The sequence below is a fragment of the Ictidomys tridecemlineatus genome, chromosome 5 (assembly GCF_052094955.1).
Source record: "Ictidomys tridecemlineatus isolate mIctTri1 chromosome 5, mIctTri1.hap1, whole genome shotgun sequence".
Lineage (NCBI taxonomy): Eukaryota > Metazoa > Chordata > Mammalia > Rodentia > Sciuridae > Ictidomys > Ictidomys tridecemlineatus.
In genome coordinates, this window is record NC_135481.1 from 184,521,796 (window position 1) to 184,543,569 (window position 21,774).

The 21,774-nt window shown below is 44.4% G+C and overlaps 1 protein-coding gene across 4 annotated transcripts in view; it reads right to left on the bottom strand.

The window, feature by feature from the left end:
• The window catches only part of Ptprt (protein tyrosine phosphatase receptor type T), a 1,029,624-nt gene that overhangs the window by 174,627 nt on the left and 833,223 nt on the right, over nucleotides 1-21,774 (bottom strand). For 3 of the 4 annotated variants that reach the window (XM_078051815.1, XM_078051813.1, XM_078051817.1), the window contains exons 13-14: nucleotides 16,158-16,194; nucleotides 2,298-2,354 (exon numbers count right to left, since the gene is read on the bottom strand). In XM_078051815.1, coding sequence (XP_077907941.1) covers nucleotides 2,298-2,354; nucleotides 16,158-16,194 — 94 coding nt within the window. The remainder of the gene's footprint in view (nucleotides 1-2,297; nucleotides 2,355-16,157; nucleotides 16,195-21,774) is intronic. The other variant, XM_078051814.1, reaches the window with a different exon arrangement.

The following is a 21,774-nucleotide window of genomic DNA, read 5'->3' on the forward strand; positions in this document are numbered from 1 at the left end:
AAGCCTTGTTCCTCCATGAATTAGGTGTGGGCACAGTGATGAGAGAGACTTCTCTCTCATTGTCTATCATCTGCAGTTCCTGCCTCCCTTGGAGGAAGGGTGAGGCTGGGGACCGCCATTTGAAGACCTGATATGTGCTGCTATTATTATAGGACTCTCTCTAGGGTTAGCAAATTTAATCTTTAATGTGGTTCTCTGAAGTGTGATAATCAGCTTTCCAGGTGAAATAAAGCCATGCAACTTGCTTAAGGTTGTAGAACCAGGGAGTGGTTGAGATGAAATTCCCGAGGTATTGGCAGTGACACACTGGGCTATGGTGGTTCCCAGCATCCATGACACTGAACCACAGTGGGTGCTTTTGAGGCTCTGCCTTTCCTGCTGTGGGAGCCTCCTGCCCTGGAGAATTACAGAGGCAGAGAGGGGAGCCAAGTCTCCTGGAGGTCATGCACCTCCATGGTACCAACCATCAATGGCTGACTGGTGTCATGGTATAGGTGCCGCCATGGTGCCTCAAAGTGGGACCAACTCTGCAAAACAAATCACACCTCAGAAACCCCTGTGGGCTCAGATTGATGCAAGGGTTCACATCCTCCCTTAGCTTTGTCCCCCGCCCTGTTTCATCTCCTGCCCTTTCTTTCTTCTGAGAATACTCCTCCTTGAATAATCTTGACAAGAATCCCCAGTGCAGGTCAACATCCAGGGAACCCAGTGCAAGATATGCACAAACTGACGGGTTTGGGTTTGGGAAAGGTGGTGTGAACTGTGAAGGTACTGGATGGCCCAACTCATGTCCTCACTGCCCACTGCACCCTCTTTCCCACTGTGATAAACTGACCAGCCAGGTTAATAGAGAGGAGGCCATTCTCTGAGCAAGGAACTTGGAGAGAGGCAACGGTTAATGGTTTAAGATTGCCAGGAAACTTCCACTTAAAGAGATTGCACAGCAGATCGTCATTCCTCTCCAAGGTATTGCAGTGGGCATCACGGATGCCATGGTCTATGCTTAGATGGGTTCTGCATCCTTTTCAGGATGGCATGTGCGGGAACAGTGAACAGTGGACATCTGAACAGTGCGTGAATTAAAGCGACGTTGAAGCCTTAGGCAGGAAAGCCTGGTATCAGGAACTCCCAGTAGGAACCTGCTGGTTTGAGGAATGTCTGGTTCATGTGGTGTCTGGCTTAGCTCACTGGCCAAGTTCTAGCACAGCAGTGGAGATGGGCATGATCCCTTAAGAACCAAATATCCTGCTGACTCCCACTCCCTATCCTGTTCTTTGTGAAGAAGCAAGCACCTAGGCAAGACTCCTCCCACCCTGAATCCTTTTACCTACCAATCCCCTTTGATTGCACTGTTATACATAAAGCCAGCAAGGGCTCCCTCTTTGTTAGCTACCTTATCCCGTCACTGCCCGCCCCCCAAATGTATTTCTGGTCTTTCGTGTCTATTTTGTGGTACTACTTTCATAGCTTTCATTTCACAGCCAGCCCATCCCTCCAAGGGGAATCCTTTCCCTCACCCACGTGGGATGTGAGCGAGAGGCATGTATTTCAGTAAATGAAGAAAGGAGGTGGTATTTACATTGGAAAAAATACCCTACCCTGGTCTGGGAGCTTCTCTTCCAGCTCCTTTGCCATTTATGATCTTGTGTAGTCTTCGAATGCAACTTCAGAAGACTGTGTCCATGTAGAGTTTACAATGCAAACAGTGTCCCCTAAGAGGTGGGCAGTATTACTCCCACTGAACAGGTAGGAACAGTAGGGCTGATCACATGAAGGAGCAGCGTCAGGAACAGTGGGTATCTGAGACTAACTTCCTAACCATGGACTTGTTAGGTCAACTCATTCACAGCAGCAGAGCACAGCCCCACTGTCATTTCTCCTGGGAAGCCCTCCCTGAGCTCCAGGTGTGTTGTTCTGGAGCACTGGGCACTCTGCCCCATAGTATTACTCACAGATGCACATTTATTTGTGGAGTTTTTTTGCCCAATGCCTGTTTCCCCTCCTGGAGAGGCACTGAAACCTCTTCCTTTGCTCACTGCCATACCCCTCAGTACCTTGAACAATGCCTGGCACCTAGTAGGTGCTCACTGAGCATTAGTAGAATGGATAGAGGGATGCATGAGTGGGTGGGTGGGTGGATGGGTGTGGGACTGGATCGATGGATGGGTGGCTGGATGGGTGGATGGGAGGGTGGGATGAAGGGACTGCCAGTTCCTCTCTGGTGCACCTGGCCTGGAGGACCCACTGAATTTGGGCCACTCCCAATCCCCTCCCACCCGCCCACCTCTGGTGATCACCTGTGGTGAGGAGGCAGAGTGGAGTCCCCGGGGTCACCTGGGCGCTGCCCATTGGTGCTGACCACAAGGAAGCCAATCCCCAGGCAGCATGCAGAAGAGAAGGAGAGAAAGAAACACACATGAACACGTGAGGTCCGGTGAACAGAACTGCAAACCTGTGACTCTGAAGAGCTCACCCTGCACAGCACAAGAACATCATGATCTAACAAAACAAGGGCTCCAAGTAGATTTTTAAAAATGAAGCCAGCGAAAGGGTCACCATTTATCAAGCACCTGTGACATGCCAGGTGCCCTTCGTGGTGTCTCATGCCCAATGTTTCTGAGAGTTAGGACAACCCAGAAAGGTCAGAAGTGTTATAAATCAACATGTCTGTTTTCCCGTCAAATTTCTTCTCCCCAGACTTCCCTTTCTTCACCAATGGTGCCACCACCCACAGAGATTTTGTCTACAGACCTGGGCGTCGCCCTTCCCTTTCCTTCCTTCTGACCTCCTGCTTGTGATCAATCACCAGGTATTAACGCCACTCCAGAAAGGCTCTCGAAGGTGCCCCCTTCTCCTGAGTTCCATTCCCACTTGGTCCAGGCCACCCTTGTGTTTTGCTTGGATTGTGGTTCACTTGCACCAGCTTCCTCTCTGGTCTTCTGGCCTCCAGTCTTGTTCTCCTTCCACCTCTTCTGCATCCCTTGGTTGAAATGCATCAGGGCTCCCACTGTCCTCAGGGTAAACTTCAAACCCCTGAACCCAGCTCTCAGGTTCCTCAGAGATGAGATCCCTGCCTGGCCTTCCTGACTCATCTCCCCGTACTCTCGGCTCTGCCCCAAGCAAAATGAACAACTTGCCACCATCAACAGTCTCCTACCTTCTTGTCTGTGGGCCATTCCTAGGCAGCCAGTTTGCATGAAAAACACTCCCCCCTGCTTCTCCAACCTGGCTGACATGGCTCATCCTTCAGGTGTTGGTTTGCATCTCCTTCCTGGGGAGTTTTTAGTGTCTCACAGATTTAGGAGAGATGTCCCTCCATCTTCCGCAACACCCAAATGCTCCTTTCTCATTGCAGTGACCTCACTATTTTGTAAGTATATGCCTCCTTCTTAATTCTGTAGTCTCCACTGTGTCTCGCATTATACCTGGCACATAGTAGGTACTCCATGAATATTTGTTGGCTAAATGAATGAATGAATGAATACATGGTGAATCGGATCATTTACATAACATATTCAAGGTCACAAAACTAGTAACTGCCAAAGGCTGTAATCAAACCCTGGGTTTGCCTGGTTTGGATGTTCTTGCCCTTCTAAACCTACCACTCGCCTCTAATGAAAGTGATTCGGAAGTGTGGGAAGTGTCTTGTACTTGGTCAGAAACTAGAAGTTTCTTTCCTGCAACAAAACTGCAGAAGGTGCTTATGCAAAATGTAGACAGAGATGGGGCATCCTAGATCAAGTGATGAGTGGAAATATATCATCTCAAAACTAACACAAATGGCGAGTTTGATTGACAGCCTTTATGATACTATAAAATTTTACCACTGGTAAACAGTAGTCATAACATTCCTCCCTTAAATTTATGGGGAGCTTTGCCCTTTCCAAACACCTTCTATGTCAGGGGTCATTACACTAGGGCTCGTGAGCCACATCCAGCCCCTTCTGTTTCTTGTGCGGACAGGAGCTAGGAACATGTTTTACATTTTTCAATGGTTGGGGAAAAAATAAGAATAATACTTTGTGACACATGAAAATTATGTGAAATTCAAGTTTCAGTATCCATAAACTAAGTTTTATGGCGACACATCTGTACTCATAGGCATTATCTATGATTGCTTTTGTGCTTTCGTGACAAAGTTGATAGGTATGACAAAGACCATCAGGCCTGCAGAGTTGAAAATATTTACTCTCCGGTCTCTTACAGAAGGCTTGCTAACCCCTGTTCTAAGTGGCTATTTTTATTCATGTTTTTCTGTCCTCAATTTTTTGAGGCAGGAAAGGCAAGGACTGTTGGCCTCACATGTCAGAAAAAGAAATCAAAGGCTTGAGAGAAGAAGGGACTCAAATATTTTGCCTTACTGTCCTCTCTTTCTGCAACCTTGCCTCTGCCTTAGCCCATTTTTCTGAACTGCAATTTAAGTGTCCTTTCTGAAAAAATGTCCAGTCTGCTTAAGCAGCACCAAGACTCCCACCGTCTTGGGACAAGGTTCACGTGTGCACTACAGGGCTGCCCTGGTGGCCTGGCAGTTCACACCACTACAGCTGGTCCTCTGACTGCTCCAACCCTTATCTGGTTACCCTGGGAGACTAGCCATCCTGTCTTGGCCTCATCCCATTCCAGTTCAGGTCCATACTCGCTTGTCTCCAGATATTCACATCCCAGGATTGGAGGACCTTCCTCTCTTATTCTTCAATCTTATCCAATATGGATGATTTTAATTCTTTCAAAGCTTGCCTTAGCATCCACACACTTCGAGAAAGCATGCACTAAGTTGATTTACATGTCCCTTCTCCATGCTTCAATAGCATCCTGAATTTACCTTCATCATAGCCTTAATCACACTGGATTGATATATATTGGATGGCTCTCCCACTGGCTGCTACCTGTTGAGTGCTTATTACAAGCCAGGCATGGCACTAAGCACTTTGCATGCATTAGCTCATTAAGTTCTTGCGTTAACACTGCAGAATCAATGGTGTTATTGTCATTCATTGGTTTATAGATGGTGAAACTGAGACATGGTGCACTTCAGCACCTTTTTCCTGCCTAGACTCTAAGACTGTCCAAATCCAAAGATTAAGTTCCTAATCTCTAAGGAATGAGGGACCACCTGTCAATATCAAGTTGCACTCAATAAATGCTTATTAAAAATGAATTGAATATATGAAACTCTGATTCAGTATTTTTCACTCATTAGCTATATCACTTAGAAAATGATCTACATTTATAAGTTTGAGCTTCTCTACCTATAAGGTGGGGGTAATAATAGGTATCTCATGAAGTGATTTTAAGGATTGAATGGAAAACAGTTAAAATCTTAGCCTGGTTGGCAAACCCAGAGGAGATTGTAACCTCCAGGGCCACAACCCAAGTTCTGCTTAGCAGCAATGGTCAGCTAACAGGGGTGGGGAAGGATGGACAGATGGAAAGTTGGAATGGGGAGAGATTTTACAAGGGGGTGGAGAAGAAGAAGAGGAGGATTCTGGGTCTCAGCAGAACACAAGGGGAAGTAGAAATAGAAAATGATATTATATATATTGTACTAGCATTGACTAGTGTTTACAGTGTCACTGGTGTTTACCAGTAGCATATGGCAGAGACCTACGCATCTTTCATTTGAGCTGTGTCATGTGACCACTTCTTATCCAGACAACTATAGTGGAAGTGGTGTGAGTCATTTCCAAGTGTGGTGAAGACCAAAGTTACCACTTCCAGGGTTTCTCTTCACCTTGGTGGCCACATATATTCTAGATGGCACAGCAACAGATAAATCTTTGTGGTATTAAGCTACTGAGATTTGAGCATCAATTTGTTATCTCAGCAAAGCCTATCCTATCCTGACCAATCCAACTAGAAGAGAGTTGGAAATCTCATGCTTCCTCAGGTTTCTCCTGGTTTCCCTGCCATGTGACTTTTTTTAAACTAGGAATTTCATGACTTTTCTCTCTTTGCTGTTTCTAGGTCCTGACCAGTGTAATTCTGTCTGTGTGTCCACCATGAATGAAAACACTGAGACTATGCAATAAAGAAGGAGTCCAGAATATGAAGCACCTGACTTCCCTTCTGATTTTTCCCCTTCTAAAGCAATGTATGTTGGATGTAGAGAGATACTGCTGGGGTACAGATGGTCCTGGAGCAAACAACCTTGAAGACAAACTAATTTCTTGGCTTATTAGCTTCAATATGTTGTGCAAGTAAAGAAAGCTGAGGGATCCTTGAGCATCTCACCTTCGACTCCAGATTCCAGTTTTTGACTTGGACATCACTAACCAGAGGCTGAGACCATCATGCCATAAGAATTGTATCATCAATTATTACTGGAAAAGAGGCGTGGGAAGGGGCTGACAAATGGAGACAGGGGACTCTGCCAGTGGTCCATGGAGTCTCACTCACTCTATGATATTCACAAGATTCAAATGGTGCCATAGAATTGGATCTAAGTTATAATTCTAAGAGACCCTGAGCTTTTTGTTCACCCCTTCTGAGCATATATGGCTTCATGGCTTGAGCAAGGATAACAGTGAAGACCTCCATTTATTTAGTGTACAATATGTGGGCTTTCCTTCTGCCATCTCATTGTAACCTCATGTCAACAAGCACACCCTTGTGACTGGCACAGAACAGGTGATTCATTTTTGCAAGCCTCCTTTGCCCCCTTGAAACACTACATTGAGATCCCCCTAATGGGTTTTAAATTTTCTTTATTTCTAGTCCAGTCTAACTCAGATTTCCCTCTTCCCTCACTCCTGGCTTTAAGTGGCCTCCTTTTCTCCTTTTAAGATTCATCTGCTTTGAAACAACATCTTTGAGTTAAAGCCAACTCAGGTGTAGTTGAGAGGGACGGACAGGCATGCCCCAGGTACCTGCTGGAAGGATAAGAGTCAGTGTTGGCTTTTGTTTCCTGGACTAGCTTTGGTCTTCCTGAGTCAGGTGTGGAGAGGGAGTGCACGGCAGGAGTTTGAACCTCTCTCTATGGTGGGAGGTAGGGGAAGGACAGAAGAAAACCAGAGAGCTCTGTCAGCTGTTGTAGTAAAGAAAACTCTTAAAGAAGGGACTGGAATATTTAAAGGTCATCTTTAAGTTATTTTTTGGTGTTTTTATGATATATTTCTTTTCCTTCCATCTTCTTACAAGACCTTTAGAAAAAGCCATGTTATTCCATTGGCATTTTAAGACCTAGTAGACACTGGATAAGAGCAAAAGTTCCAAGAGTCAAGGAGACCTGGTTATACTCCTGCAAGTCTCATGACCCTCAGACTGGAAAATTCACCTCATTGAACTTGGCTAGAGAAGAAGAGCAGTGCCCTGCTCTAACCCTTCAAATACGTACTTTGAGTTTCCCCCTCTGAAAGTCTGACAGAAATTAAAAAGACTGAACAACAGCCATGAGTTTTCCATGAGACTACCTCACTACAGTTATTCCTCTCACAAGGGATCCTTCATTAGGGACCTGACCCTCTGCCATAGCTAGATTTGGGTATTTCATGGTCCTGGGTCTCTCCTGAAATTACCAGACAAGTATAGAGGAAAGGACAGTGTCATAGTCAAAGGCTAGCCGATGGATGAGCAAAATCCTATGCGTGGTCAAAAAAAATATATCACGGGTGTATAGGCTCTCATTTAAACACAATGATCTGTCGATGCAAAGGTCAAGTACTGGAAGCTGAGGCCAGCATGATCCCTGAACCCCAACAGTTCCTGCACTTTGAATCTGGCCTGAGTCCATCTGTAGATTTTTATGAGTGGTGACTGGAGTCCAGGCTTTGCCTTTCAGAGAACTGGGGGACAGGATCTACGCTTGGTAGGTCTGGAATCTCTATCAGAGCCTCCGAAGGCCAAGAAGAAGAAAAGGAAGCTCATTGTATAACCAGTTGTGTTCTTGAACCTGGATTAGTGACCCTGGGTTTAAAATCATGCGGTAGGCTCCTATGTTAAGTCACTTGCGTGGTCAAAACAACTTGTCTCAGGTCAAATAACTAAGTTTTGCAGGTAGGTTTTGAACCCAGGTGCCCCTGACTTCCTGTTTTCCCATGCTGCCCTCAAGGAGGCTCTGTGTCAGGCAGAAGATTCCATATAGGACTGGGTCATCTAATTTGGTTTCTCATACCTTATACCGGATAAGGGAGCCCTGGACATATGGCTCCCTCTGGGCCCCAGTCTTATCATCTGCAAAATGAGGGCCTTTCCCCGGAGAATGACTATTTGTTGTCCCTACCAGTCCCTGCAGGAGTGATGGCCCATTATGGAGAGAGGAGAGAAGAATGCTGGATGAAATGCTTCACTCCACTCTTAGCCCTTATAAGAAAAAGGCCTGTTTACAAAAGACCATCACCCACGTCTCTTGCCTATTGCCGTTGACCACGGTATTAGTCCCTCACCAGCACCACGCAGAACAGAACTCCTGGTGACACTGGCCACTTATCTCATGCCTCATTATTCTGGAGTCCAGCTTTCAGCACCTACTCCAAGGGGGTTGTTTTAATGGGATCGTTAGAGAGTGTTTACTAGATTAAAACTGTGCCTGTCTTCTGCAAAGCAACTCTGCAAATGGCTTTATGGGTTTCCGGATTTATTTTGTCTCCATGACTCGGCTCAGTTTGCAAATCAAATCAAAGCTGATTTTTCTAACTGCCACTCCTGTGCACCCAGCGGGAGTCTGCAGAACCAGCTGTGTTCCCGTGAAGGCTGGCACCAGAGATGGGAGTATTGCTGCCTGCTGGCGGCCAGAGTAGATCCAACAAATGGAAGGCAGGCAAGCCTATACCTGGATGGCCATATCTGAGATTGGGTGGGGTTGCAGGGACCAGATCAGAGGAAACTATTTTTATTTTCTGGAAATTGAAAAGGCAGGATGATGTGGACTTGAGGATTGATGAGCAGGACTAATAAGGAGCCAATTTGGACCCATAATATTGAGGTTATTTTCAACTAAAATTTCCAAAAGTGGAAGGAACTCTCTTAGGAAAGAGTGAGATTTCTCTCCCAATAAGGACACAAGCAGAGACTGGCTGGGCTCTTTGTTAATGGATCTATAAGACAGCTGGCCCTCTATTTCAATTTTGCTCCTATTTTCCAAGAACCCTGTCCTGACATATATCTTGCATTTGAAAAAAAATGTGACCATGGAAGAATAATGACCTATTGGCCCTCCCTCCCTCCATCTATCCATCGATCCATTGATCTACTGAAGCAATCATCCATTCATCTATCCACTGATCCTTTAAAGCATCCACCCATCCATCCACCCATTCATCCACCCGCCCATCCATCCATGTACCCATTTGTTCATTTCTTCATTCGACACAATTTTGAATGTGTTTTAATTTATTGAACATCCATGCATGATAAAATCTGGGAATGAAATAGTGTTCAAAATAGGCACAGTCCTTACACCTTCATCACTTAAAAGCCAAGCACATTAAACACATGGGCAAGCAAATACATACAGACAAGTTAAGATGCTATGAAGGAAAAGTACGACATAGGTTTAAAGTGAAAAATGTTGGGGATAGATAGTAGATTGCAAGTCTTTCTTAGGAAGTGAGGCTCAAGCTGCTGTCTAAAAGATGTTTATCTGTTCAGCAGGCACAGATGGTGGTCCAAGAACTTCAGGATGAGCAAACATCCTGAGGCCAGAAGCAACTTAATGTAGTTAAAGAACTGAAAGAAAGCTGGTGTATTGCAGTGTAGTGAACAAGAGCTCCATGAGCCCAGAGTGCCAGAGGGGCCACAAATGCAGGAGAGACTGGTTGGGGCAGGGCTTATGGGTAAAAAGAAGTAGCAAGTGAACAGAAGGGTCTTTCTGTGAGGCTTGGGCCAGGGGACAGGAGGATCAGTGGGTGAGGGATCTTGGATGGAACTTGACATCCGTTTCTCCAAGAGGAACTCACTGGTATGGTTGCAGAATTGAGCAACCAGGTCAGAAACAATTTTCCCCTTGGCCTGTTCTGAGGCAAGAATTGAGATACTTGGGTCAGAAGGGCATGAACTGAGATTCTTGTCCTCTCCGTCAGTGGCTGCAGCCTGAGGTATCTTCCTCCAAATGAGATGATGTTTCTCCCACGAGAAGGGCTGTTTTCTCTCCTATTTGGGATTCAGCACCTTTGAATTCTAAGTACCCCACCCCAAGTTTTCACGTGCCCCATTTTCTCAAGAATCTCTTTCGAGCACGTTTGCCTTACATTTCCAACTTGCTGCCTAGGCTGAGGTCATCCCTCATCTTCCAAATGCAGGACAAGCACTGTTCAATGCTTGCCTCTAAATGCCCTCTCTCCCTGGCCCTTTCTCACAGTTCTTATTTTAACTGCAGGAGCAAAACCTAACTTTTAAATCGATCTTTTCTGATCCTTGGTTTTCCACTGCCTTCCCTTCAACGTCCGAATAATAGCTTTGTTTCTAAACCAAGACAATGCTTGTTTACCCCATGGCTGCCAGCTTTTCTCTACAGCTCTGAGTAGACTGACTCGCTGGGCTACAGTAGGCCAAGCAAAGGGCTTTGAAGTGCCTTTTTGGCTTTCCAATTTGAGGCAATCCTATTAGCATTTTGCTGCTTCTCACCGCAAGGATGCAGTAGTATATTCTGCATATACTAAAAGCCCAGTGGTAGAAGAGCAGAGGCTGTTGATCCACACCTGGTTCTCTTTTCAGGTCAGTGTACCCTTGTGCTCTAAGGACTCACACCTGTGACTTCCTCCTGAGATTTGTCCAAGGCGCAAGGGTTCCACTTCCTCTAGAACCACCGAAGAGATTCGGGTAGATGGAAGGGAAAGGAGGGAGAAGAGTCAAAGACTGGTCCCTGGGAAAGAGCAATCCTGGTCTTCTGGCCTCAAGACAGTAACTTTGGAAGAATTAATACTCTCCTGCAGACCTAGCCTCTGACTTTACCGAAGACAGATTCTTGCTCAGCCTCTCCCATACCCTGTTCTGTTTTCTTCTCTCACAGACTTCTGAGAGTCTTTCCTTCATATATCATAAGCCCCTTAATCCTTGCCTCAGGCTCTGCTTCTAGGAATCCTGTCCTGAAGACAAATCCTACTGTACTTATCTCTTCATTGATAAATCCCACCTCCCCACTGTGACTGTTCCCCCATTCTCAGTCCTCTAAGTCTGCAAAGTCAACAGTAGCCAACCCCTGGCTGAGGGACAACACCAAGAAGAAAATGAATTTGGATCAGTAACCCCAAGTCCTTCATTGGTGAGAAACATTGTCTCCAAGGCTTTTCATCTGAGCCCGTCCTAATCCCAGACTAACCCTGCTACCAGCAAATGTCAAACCACCACACCATAGTGCCATAGCTTGATGTTCCCTGTGAGGTTCTGATCTGGCTCCATAAATAAATACTTCCCTTCTGAGGGAACAAGGATCCACCCAGTATATCCTCTATAAATACAGGGACCAGTCTCTTTACGAGAGCCTTGGGCCAGGGCTGTGTTCCTCTCGGTGTGAGAACCTCAGGCAGTTGGTTTCCCCAAACCCATCATTGTTTTGGATACTAAGTGGTTTCCCATGTTAGTTGAGAAAGGCCACCGATGGCCAAGGAGGTACGAAGCCTTCTATATGACACCAGTCTCAGAGGAGCAGGGACACAGATAATGGCCTGGGAACACACGGCTGTTATTATTTCCTGGGACTTTGGCACCATGCCTACCTCAGTTCCCATGAGGAACATTTCACTTCTTTTTGGAGGCACCAGTCCCCCTCATGACTCCACCTTTATTTGTCACCAGTATTCACTGCGTGTCTGTTTCCATACCAGACTGGGACTTCCTTGAGGACAGGTAATGTACTGGTTCACCAAGAAACACCCAGTTCCTGTCATGGTGCCCAGCTTAAAGATGTTCAATGGTGAGTTTACAACCTGAAGGAAATAACAGTCATCAATAATCATGACAACCATTTTTTCCCCAAACATTTTGTGGTTGACAAAACACTGTAATGTATGCTATGCCATTCGATCCCATCCCTGTAACAAAGTAGGTGGTAGAGGCCTTTGCAGACTGAGACTGGCTGATGCCAGCTCACTCAGTTGGCTAGAGCCAATTGTTAAACACTCGGGAGTTTTTGGCAAGCCAGTTGTTCCATCACTGGTGACTTGAAAATGGATATAGGGCAGGTATTTGCATCCCAAGGATGGGCCAATCAGGACTCTTATTCTACAGAGAGTGGGTTTTTAGCATACCAATGACAGAAGGTATGTTCAAAATGTTCTGTGAACGGATAGATGAAGATCACTACAGATACACTGTGGCCAAGTTTCAGGGAGATGGAGTGAGCCCCTCGTGTCTCCCAGCCTAGCTGCAGAAAGATGCTGATTCAAAATGGGTTTATTCGTTCAGCAAGTATTTTTTTTTTTTTTTTTTTTTTTTTTAGTGTCAGCTTTGTGCCAGAAATGTCCTGTTCTGGCAAATCTGATTGACGAATTAGTGATTGGTGAGATGAATTGTCCTCCTCAGAGTTCTTCTCATCAGGCCGTGCCGGTGCCTCCCCAGGGGTCCTGGCCCTTCCCTTGCCCAGGACTGTGACTGTGTCAGCACCTAACACCTCACCGCTACACGAGATCTAAGGATGGTCCTGCTACCACACACCCAGCATCCAGTGTGTTGGGCCACCATGTCTGCTCCAAGCTCAGAGCTGCTTCCACGGATCATGCAGTTCCCCAGCCTGAGATAGCCTCCAGCAATTTATTTTAAGAGCAAGAATCAAACAGAGCCTCAGCCTACCTCTGGAGTCCCTTCTGGTGAGTGCGGTTCCTGATCCTTGCACACCCTTAACACCTATTGGAATCCCACTAGGAAGATTCACTGGGAACCACGGGGACATGGCCCCTATCTGCACAGGTCCTGTTATGCATTGAATATTGTACTCCCTTGCTCCCCACACTCCTAAATTTTTTATGTTGAAGCCCTAATTCCTGGTACTTTATAATATGACCTGATTTAGTAGGTTTTACAGATGTCATTAGTTAAGCTAAAGGGAAGCCATACTGGAGTGGGGTGGACCCCTAATCCAAGATGATTGGTATCCCTATAAAGAGGGTAAATTTGGACACAGACATGAACATAGACAGAATGCCTTGTGAAGATAAGGCAGAGAACTGGAGGACACTTATACAAATCAAGGAATGCCAAGGATCACCACCAATCATTAGCGGCTAAGAGAAGTGAAGGGAACAGATTCTTTCTCACAGCCCTCGGAAGGAACCGATCCTCTGGACACCTTGATTTGAGACTTGTGACCTCCGGAACTGTGAGACACTACATTTTTGTTGTTTAAGTCATCCAGTTTATAGGATTTATCAAAGTAGCCACAGGAAGCTAATACAGGTTCCTTGCTTTGCAACCATCCAAACCGGGCAGCACTAAATGGAGAGCGGGTGAGTGATAGTGACATTACAGAAAGGGAAGGGTCAGAGCCACGTACTGGAGCCAGGCTGGGATCTCATATCAGAGGCACTGGGATGAGGTCATGTTGGAACCATCCTGAATAAGTTCTTGTGCCTGTTCCAGGTGGAAACTCTCTGGTTGTATGAGTTCCACAAAACTGGCCACAGATACTGGCTGGACTGTCTAGGGTCAGAGATAGGACAGTAGCAAGTTGCCTCATGACCAGAGCACTGGAATGTGACCACACTCCAGGGGCTGGCTGCCTGCCAGCAGACCCATGAGAAAGGCACCATGGTGACAGGGAGGTAGAAGAGACTGATGACCCATCTCTGGGACTTCACATGTGGCCAAAATCTGCAGGACGTCCAGTATCATATTTTCCACTGCTAAAAAGAATATTGCTTTCAACAAGACTTCCAAGAAGAAATTTAATCCAGATAGTCAGAAACGGGTGAGATGGGTCAAATATTGATTCCTAGCTTTAGGACCTTCATTCAAACTCCTTGTGGGAAAGGCATATGTCTTCAATCGACCCTCGCTGCTCCAGGCACAGAGACTGGCGTGGAATAGACGCTGACCAAACACAAGTGTCTTTCTCTTTGTCTTATCTCTGCGTTCCCTGAGTATCCTTCTTATCTGATGCAGTGTTCAGAGGGTCAACTCCCTGAATAATGGTAAATTGGCTCTCAGCATTATCTGGCTGTCTGCCTATTCCCAATTGCTACGGGAGCCCCCGTTTCCTTGGGCACAAGTGCTGACTCTTCCTGAACTAGAAAACTAGAATGTGGGTGCTTGGAGTTCCCAGTGCTCTGACCCCTCGGCACCCTGCCTGGGTTTCACCAGCTGGGCACTCACACCCATTCATATACCTTGTCCTTCTGTAAACTCACGCGTTGCCTGACACACATTCCACTGAAGGAAGACCGAAACCTGGAGGTCAAACAAGAGGAGAAACTTGTGCTAAGGACAGGTAGAGGGATTTTCTGCTCTAGGTCTTTAAATGAGCATGAAACTCCCCACAGTAGAGCAGTGTGACTCTGGAGATGCCACCATGGTGGGCCTCGATGCCTCTGAGGACGGTGGTTCTAAAACTTTCAGGGAAGCATAATTTCAGGTATTCTCTCATTATCCTCACGTGTAGGGGATTGCTTGGCAGGTCACGTGTTCCCAGTGAGATACCATTTAGGAAGGCCTAGGTCACAGAGGATGTCCTTAGACTCCCCTGGAGAGCAGAGAAGTCACAGCAACCCCGCCCTTGTCTACAGGTCAAAAGCTACTGGAGAGCCACAGGTACCATCATGGAAGAGAGAGCTTCAGTTTCTGCCCTTCCGGCCTCACTTTTAGGGGCCTGGTGCAGACTCCCAGCTGCCTCCAGAGCCCCGGTGCTACCCAATTGATGGTGTTCTTCCTCCCACATTATCTGTTTTCTTCAGAGGAAAAGTCTGCTGAAGCCTGTGATTTGTGACACCTTTTCTGCAGGTCATCAACCCTCCTTGCCTCACAAAGAGTATTTTATCTCTTTCCGTCTAATAACTGTGTTTCTGAGAGAGAGAGAGAAGTTAGGGCCATGCCCATCGCTATGACTTATGTAAAATCAGGATGACTTCTTTGCACAGTCAGCCTTAGTATTTCCGTCTTCCCCATCCTCCGGCCTCTCCCCTCGGGTGCCTATGTATTGAGTTGACTTTCTTGAATGTTAAATAAGTCACGTGTGATGGGTCTCGGTGCACGCTGTGTCAAAGAGCTGTGTGGTATTTTCTCTCTTCCTCTCCACTGTCTCTCACTGCCTCCCACGTGTTTGCCTCTGTACGTGTGCATACATGTGTACACATCCACATCCACAGACGCAGACATGCGAGTCACTGCCCTTGTCTACTGTTTTACTTCTATGATTATATGTCTATTTATATTTGTAATTATTATATCCTTATGAATGATCTATGAAGCTCTGTATGCTGTGAGTGAATGCAAGGAACAGAATCCAATTCTGGTATGTGAGTAGGGTGGTGGTGGGTGAGCTGCTGTTAAAAATATCAATTCCATAGAAAAAAAGATAAACCCGATTTCTAACCGTTCAACCTTGTAATAGGTTAAATGATAGCAAACCATTCATTGATTTTGTTTTTTAAAAAAGAGTAATAAACAGAAACATGTACCAATTGAAGGAGCCAGGCAATTCAATTATAATTAGGAAAACAAAAGTGATGAGCCTGAACAATGCTGTCTTCATTTTTTGGGGATAAGTGTTGAAAATGCCAACTACATAACAATGCAGTGTTTGTTTTCTCATTATTAAAGGCACCAACACTAATCACCTCCTATTTGAAAGCCATATACCCATTGAACACAGTACAAAACCCAAGAGATGGGCATGCTAATTGACAAGTTTAAAGTAAAACACCCACATAAACATAGAGCCAAATACAATGAAGATGTAGAGCAGAAGAATATCTGAGATGATTTATATTCACTTCACTGAAGAATGTACCAGTCCATCTGTTGATCCATCCATCCATCCATCCATCCATCCATCCATCCATCCATCCATCCATCCATCCGTCCATCCGTCCATCCATCTATTCAGTACATATGTTTTGAGTTTTTTGCTGTAGGCACAATTCTACTAAAATATACTTGGGATGTATGGTCTAGTGCAATGACCCAATGAAAAGAACTTTTCTTCTTTCCTTTCTTTTGCCTAAACTTTCCCTTTGTGGCTAGAGGGAGAGACACTTGCATTGCTAAAGACAGACAAGGACACACCAACCTACCTTTTGTAGCCAGACGAACACAGTTGATTTTGGTCTCCTGTGAACAACAAGAATGAGGCACCAGTTAATTGGTTGTTGGTTATATAAGATTGTTATATAAAGAAAAATATACATATCTATTTGTACATATACATACGCATGCATATGTATTTTTAATTATAATTTAAAATTTGTCCTTTCCATATATTTTTCTCATTGGGATCACCTTTTAATTCCATCTTTTTATTTCTTTTCAGGCTTGGAACATATGCTGTGCTGTTTGCTTCCCCAGACAGAACTACATTTCACATGCTTCCCCAGACAGAACTACATTTCACATGCTTCCCAGAACCTGAAATCTTTAACTACACTTAGTGGGCATGTTGTGGTGTGTGGTGTTCTTTGTTTAAGTGCATGAATTAGCAACTGGAGCCAGGGACTCCTTGGGAAACCTTGTTACAGGCAACAGTATATCTAAGTGCACAGATTTGAAGGGATACTTTGAAAGAGCCCCAGCTACATGAAACATGTAAGAATAAAACTGCAGAGTTCATGTTCAGAAAGTCAACTTTGGCCCTGAGCTCTCTGGTGGGCCTCACAGCTGTCATAAATAATATTGCCTGAGTGTTGGTGTGGCTTTAGAATCTCTTTGGGGTGAACTATCTAGTTATTGTTGGCTGTTCCCCAAATGAACAGGATCCATAAATCTGTGGTGTTACTGGGTGTGCCATGGAGTTACAGAAAAGTGTGCTCAGGCAGAGAGTCAATTTAGTTTACTGGGATTCATTTCCTAAGAGGCCCAGGAACCAGTTGGACGTTCCAGTTGACTAAATTATAACCCCAACAGCTGTATGAATGCAATGTGACAATGAAAATAAAAGCAAAAAATGCAAAAAAAAATTATCCAAATCGATAACTTTTGGTAAGGCTTTAAATCATTAATTTCTCAATAATCCAGGGCTTATTTTATTCTGCCCACCACTCAGAAGAAACCGCTATGTCTTGGAGGCACTTGTATTATACATCAGGCTAGAAAATGTTATGCTGCAGTAACAAAACCCACAGACTTCAATAGCTGGAAACAGCAAGGTTTCTTTTCTACTCAAACTACATGTCTGATGCAGGTGTGTGTTTGGGTCTGAAGGTTGGGGTTGGGGATTCTCTAATCATTATAATCACCCAGAAACCAAGGTCAGGTTGGTGCCTCCATTGTGATCCCAGGGGAAAGAGCGCTGAAGAATCAAGCTCTAACAATCAAATGCTTTGGGACAGAAGTGACACTCTCATTTCTACTCAAGCTTAACTGGTTAGAACCAGTCACATGGCTGTGCTGCATTTCAGTGAGGTGGGGAGATAGAATCTTCCATGTACCCAGAAGTAGAGAAGAAATGGTAACATGCAAATCAGAGTCTATTCTACCTAGGTATACCTCTGACTGTGAGAAATGGTGTCCCATACTTGTTCCCAGTGGTCTCAATCCCAGTTCCTCTGACTGCACAGAAAGTCAGTCCTTCCTTATGCATGAAGCATGTCTAGATACCGAAAGCTGGTTCTCCGGTTCTTTAATGTTCTTCTCAGCAAACCTCATAACATAAGAGTTTCATCTTTTGAACTATCCTAGCTACTCATGCTGAGAGATCTTCTACTTTGTCCCTCTCAACATGCAGTGACTAGAACAGGGAGCATCAGTTGATGAGTGGTCTTGTCACCATAGGATTGCCTGCTCTATCACGATTTCCCTTACTTGTACTGGGCTTCTAGAAATATAGCCAACAACATCCTAACCCAAGTACAGAATCATATTTACCATCATTGAGTTCCATCTTCATTGATCTGATTCTTAAGCCTATATTCTCTACCCCCTACAAATTTGGGGAAATGTTTTTCTAATTTTTATCCAGATCAATAATGTAGTAGTAACCTCAAAAATGCCAATGGTAGAACTCTGTGGCCCATACTGAAATCCTTCATCCCTGTTGACATTCAGAATCTTTGAACAAACTAGATACCAAATATCTGATTGCTTATGCAATCATATCTCCTCAATAGCTCAATTGCTTATGCCCTGTATTTTTCCACAATAATGTCTTAAGAAGAGGGTCAAATTCATTTCAGATGCAGGTACTCTGTCTTTTTCATTTCCCTAATCCAGCGCCTTAGGAACACTCTTAAAAAAGGCTAGGTTGGTTGGCACGACTTGTTCTTTGGATCAAGTGTTTCTTTTCTTCCTTTTAATCATGATGAAAATGACCCTTTTAAAACAAGTAATTGTTTCATTTTATAAAAGAGAAAAATCAGAAATCTCAAAAAAATATGACAAGCTATGGTTCAAACATGAAGTATGAGATGTTCATAGTAAATATCAACCCTGTTTTACTTCAAGAAAAAGCTTTTTTAAAATAAAAGAAATAAAATGACTGAAAGAAGATAGAAAAATAAAGTGGAACTTCTCAGTGTGATATCCAAAAAGCATAAGGCATAAATGGATTAAAACTTACAGGCAATGATCAAAGTAAGCAAGTGAGTTACTTTGTTTTCATGTTTGGAGAAAGAGCAAGGTTCTTCAACTCCCATTGCTGTTCAATTCTCAGCTTTGGCTAAATAAACCCCAGAGAACTGAAGGCCTGCAAACAGTGGAGCATCATCACAGAGACCACCTCTAAGAAACTGCACAGAGGTGCGGAGAGGTGTGGAGAGGCTAGAGATGAATCAGAAAACTCTCCCATTTCACCTCAGTGGAAAAGAAGGAGGTTTTGCATCTGATATTAGGAAACTTGCCAGTTCTGTGCAGGATTGTTGAATATAGTGGTGAGCAAATGTTTGATGAGGTCAAGACCATTGGAGTAATTTGTCAATGTAGCCACCCTTGGTATCCGAGAGGGATGGGTTCCAGGAACTTCCTAGATACCCAAATCCACAGATGCTCAGGCCTCTTAAGTCACCTCTCTATATTCTGCACCCCTGAATACAGAGTCAATTACATGTACCTTAACTTCAAAGAGATTCCATCTAGTCTCTCTCCACCAACATATTCTCAAGCAAATAACCTTGAATGTAGAAAAGGATTTCTAGTCCAAAATGTTGGTTCTACTGTTCTTATATGCCCCTATAACCATAGGGGCATGATAAAGGAAACTTTGGTCTATCTATACAAGGGATCCTTATAGTGTTTAAATTATTTTTTAATGTTATTGAGGATTGAGCTAAGAGAGCTCTACCACTGAGCTATAGCCCAAGTCCCGTTTTCACATTTTTTTTTTTTAATTTTGAGAAAGGATCTCACTAAGTTGCCAAAGCTGGCTTTGAACTTGTGATCCTCCTTGCCTCAGCCTCCTGAATATCTGGGATCAAAGACATGTGCCACCGTGCCTGGCACAATGGAATCTTATGAAGCTGGGCTGTGCCCTGTGATAACGGGGAATGGTATATTAATAGAAAATACTAAATGAATAGAGCAAAGCACTATTTTATATTACAACTAATATGTAAATCTAAGCACTTAAAAAAGAAATTCTGAAGGAAATATACTAAATCTTAATAATTGCTGCACTGTCAATTTGAAGTATCACATATATATATATATATAGACAAGACAATTATACTAATCTTAAATACAGATTGACAAATTTCCCACCAAATAAATCCACACCTATGACCAGCACCCTGGACCAAACACCCAACACCACCAACATCTCAAAAGTCTCCTTCAGGTCCCTCTAGTCATTTCCTCCCCAAAAAGTGAACATTAACCTCCCCCGTGGGGATGTTCTCTAAAACGTCGCCACACTGAAGGGAACCTGGGGTAGCTGTAACGGGCTCTCCTCCTTCCTCTCCTGCTCATCATATTATCTGTGAGAAGTGGCTAATGCTCCTTAAATGCTCCTTAGAATCATCCTCCCATCCAGAGTTTCAGGCACAGACAGTACTCACACCACCCTTTCTACTCCACACTGTTCAGAGCCTGTTTTTCTATGATCTAGAGCACGTGTCTGATTAGGCCAAAGTCCTCCTGGCTCTGAACATGAGACTGACACGGCCACTTTCTTCTGTGTTCCTGGCAACTTTAATTCCAGAAGCGATCTGTCTCTGTTGGTTAGAATCAGGCACAGAATCACAAAGCCCTGAGTCACTCTCTTGACCTTCTGGGTAACTGAGTTGTCAGCGAGCAAATGGGAGATAAGCTTGGACATTCTGAATTCTGTCAACAAGGAGGTCTGGCTAGCGTGCATAAGTCCAAAGTCCCCAATCAGATCAACAAGCAGGAAATGAATCCTTTCTTTGTGCTCTGATTATATAAGGCTTTGGGGAAAGGGGAAAAAATGGTGTGTTTTCTGTTGTTCTTGAACTATGCCTACTTCTAGGACTATGGTACGTGCTGGGACAGTGCAATCCAGTTTCATTTCCTTCCCATTTCAACCTCACTCCTGTTTCACTTCTTGCTCCAGAGTTGAAAATCTGCACACAGGTATCCATCAACTGGGGGTAGAACAGAATGTCTATTACTATTGTGCTTCTGTTGAGACTTGCTGCTTCTACTCAAGCCTCTGCCAGTGCTGTGCAGCACTGAGCAAGTCACCACCCCCCTCTGTGGATCAGGTTCCTCATCAATCAAATGACAGAGTAAGGGGTAGAGAAGGTACTCTCCGTAGAGAGGCAGGCCATTGTAAAGTTGTGCTTCAGTGTTGAATCTGGTCCCAGCTACTGGCACGTTCCTTTTTCAGTATTCTGTTTTCTTGATACCACTCCATAACACATTTTCCCATGCATAGAGTTGTTTTAAAAAGCTACATTTACTTAGCTGGGCACAGGGGTGCAAGCCTGTAATCCCAGCAACTCAGCGGCAGGAGGATTGCAAGTTCAAAGCCAGCCTCAGCAATTTAATGAGGTCTACGCAACTAATAAAAAATAAAAAGGGCTCCGTGGTTCAGTGCCTTGCCCCCTTCCCCAGCAAGAAAACCAAAGCTGTACCTACTTTATTTTCAAGAATGCCTTATCCCTGGGCCAACTGATTACCTCCATTTTAGGATAGGCCCAAGACTAACTTATCCATAAATCCATCCTTCAACTATATACTAAAATTATGGGATGACTCTTCAAATGAAGAGCTCACATGGGAGTGTCTAAGGCTTCAAGGGTTTCTATATCTGCTGTGTATCATCCAGAAGGAGTTGGTTAATTTGTACTGCCGACCTGATCAATAAGCCCTGGGTACCTTGTGATTCTCATTTGATTTTCCCATTAGATTCCTCACTTAGTAGGATAGGGATTTACCCTCAACCCCATAGTTTTCAAATAGTTCTTCCCAGTTACCCCAGTTTGTGCCTCTTTCTTCTCTAAGACTGAGCTTCCCCAGGTGATATGATGGCATTTCGCCTTCACTCTGGGGACCTTCTATAGTTTTCCCAGTTACTTTTTGCTCATGACTTAAATCTTTCCCTAAGACTTGAGAACCCTCATAGCCTACCTGATCCTTTTTCATTATAATCCAGTCAGCCACTGAAGATAGTTATTGAACTACCATCATGTGCTGGGCATTGTGATGAGCACTAGGATTACAAGAATGAGCAAAATAGAATGGTCCCTGTCCTCACAGGACAAACATTAGAGGACTATTCTCACAAATAAATATCTAATTACA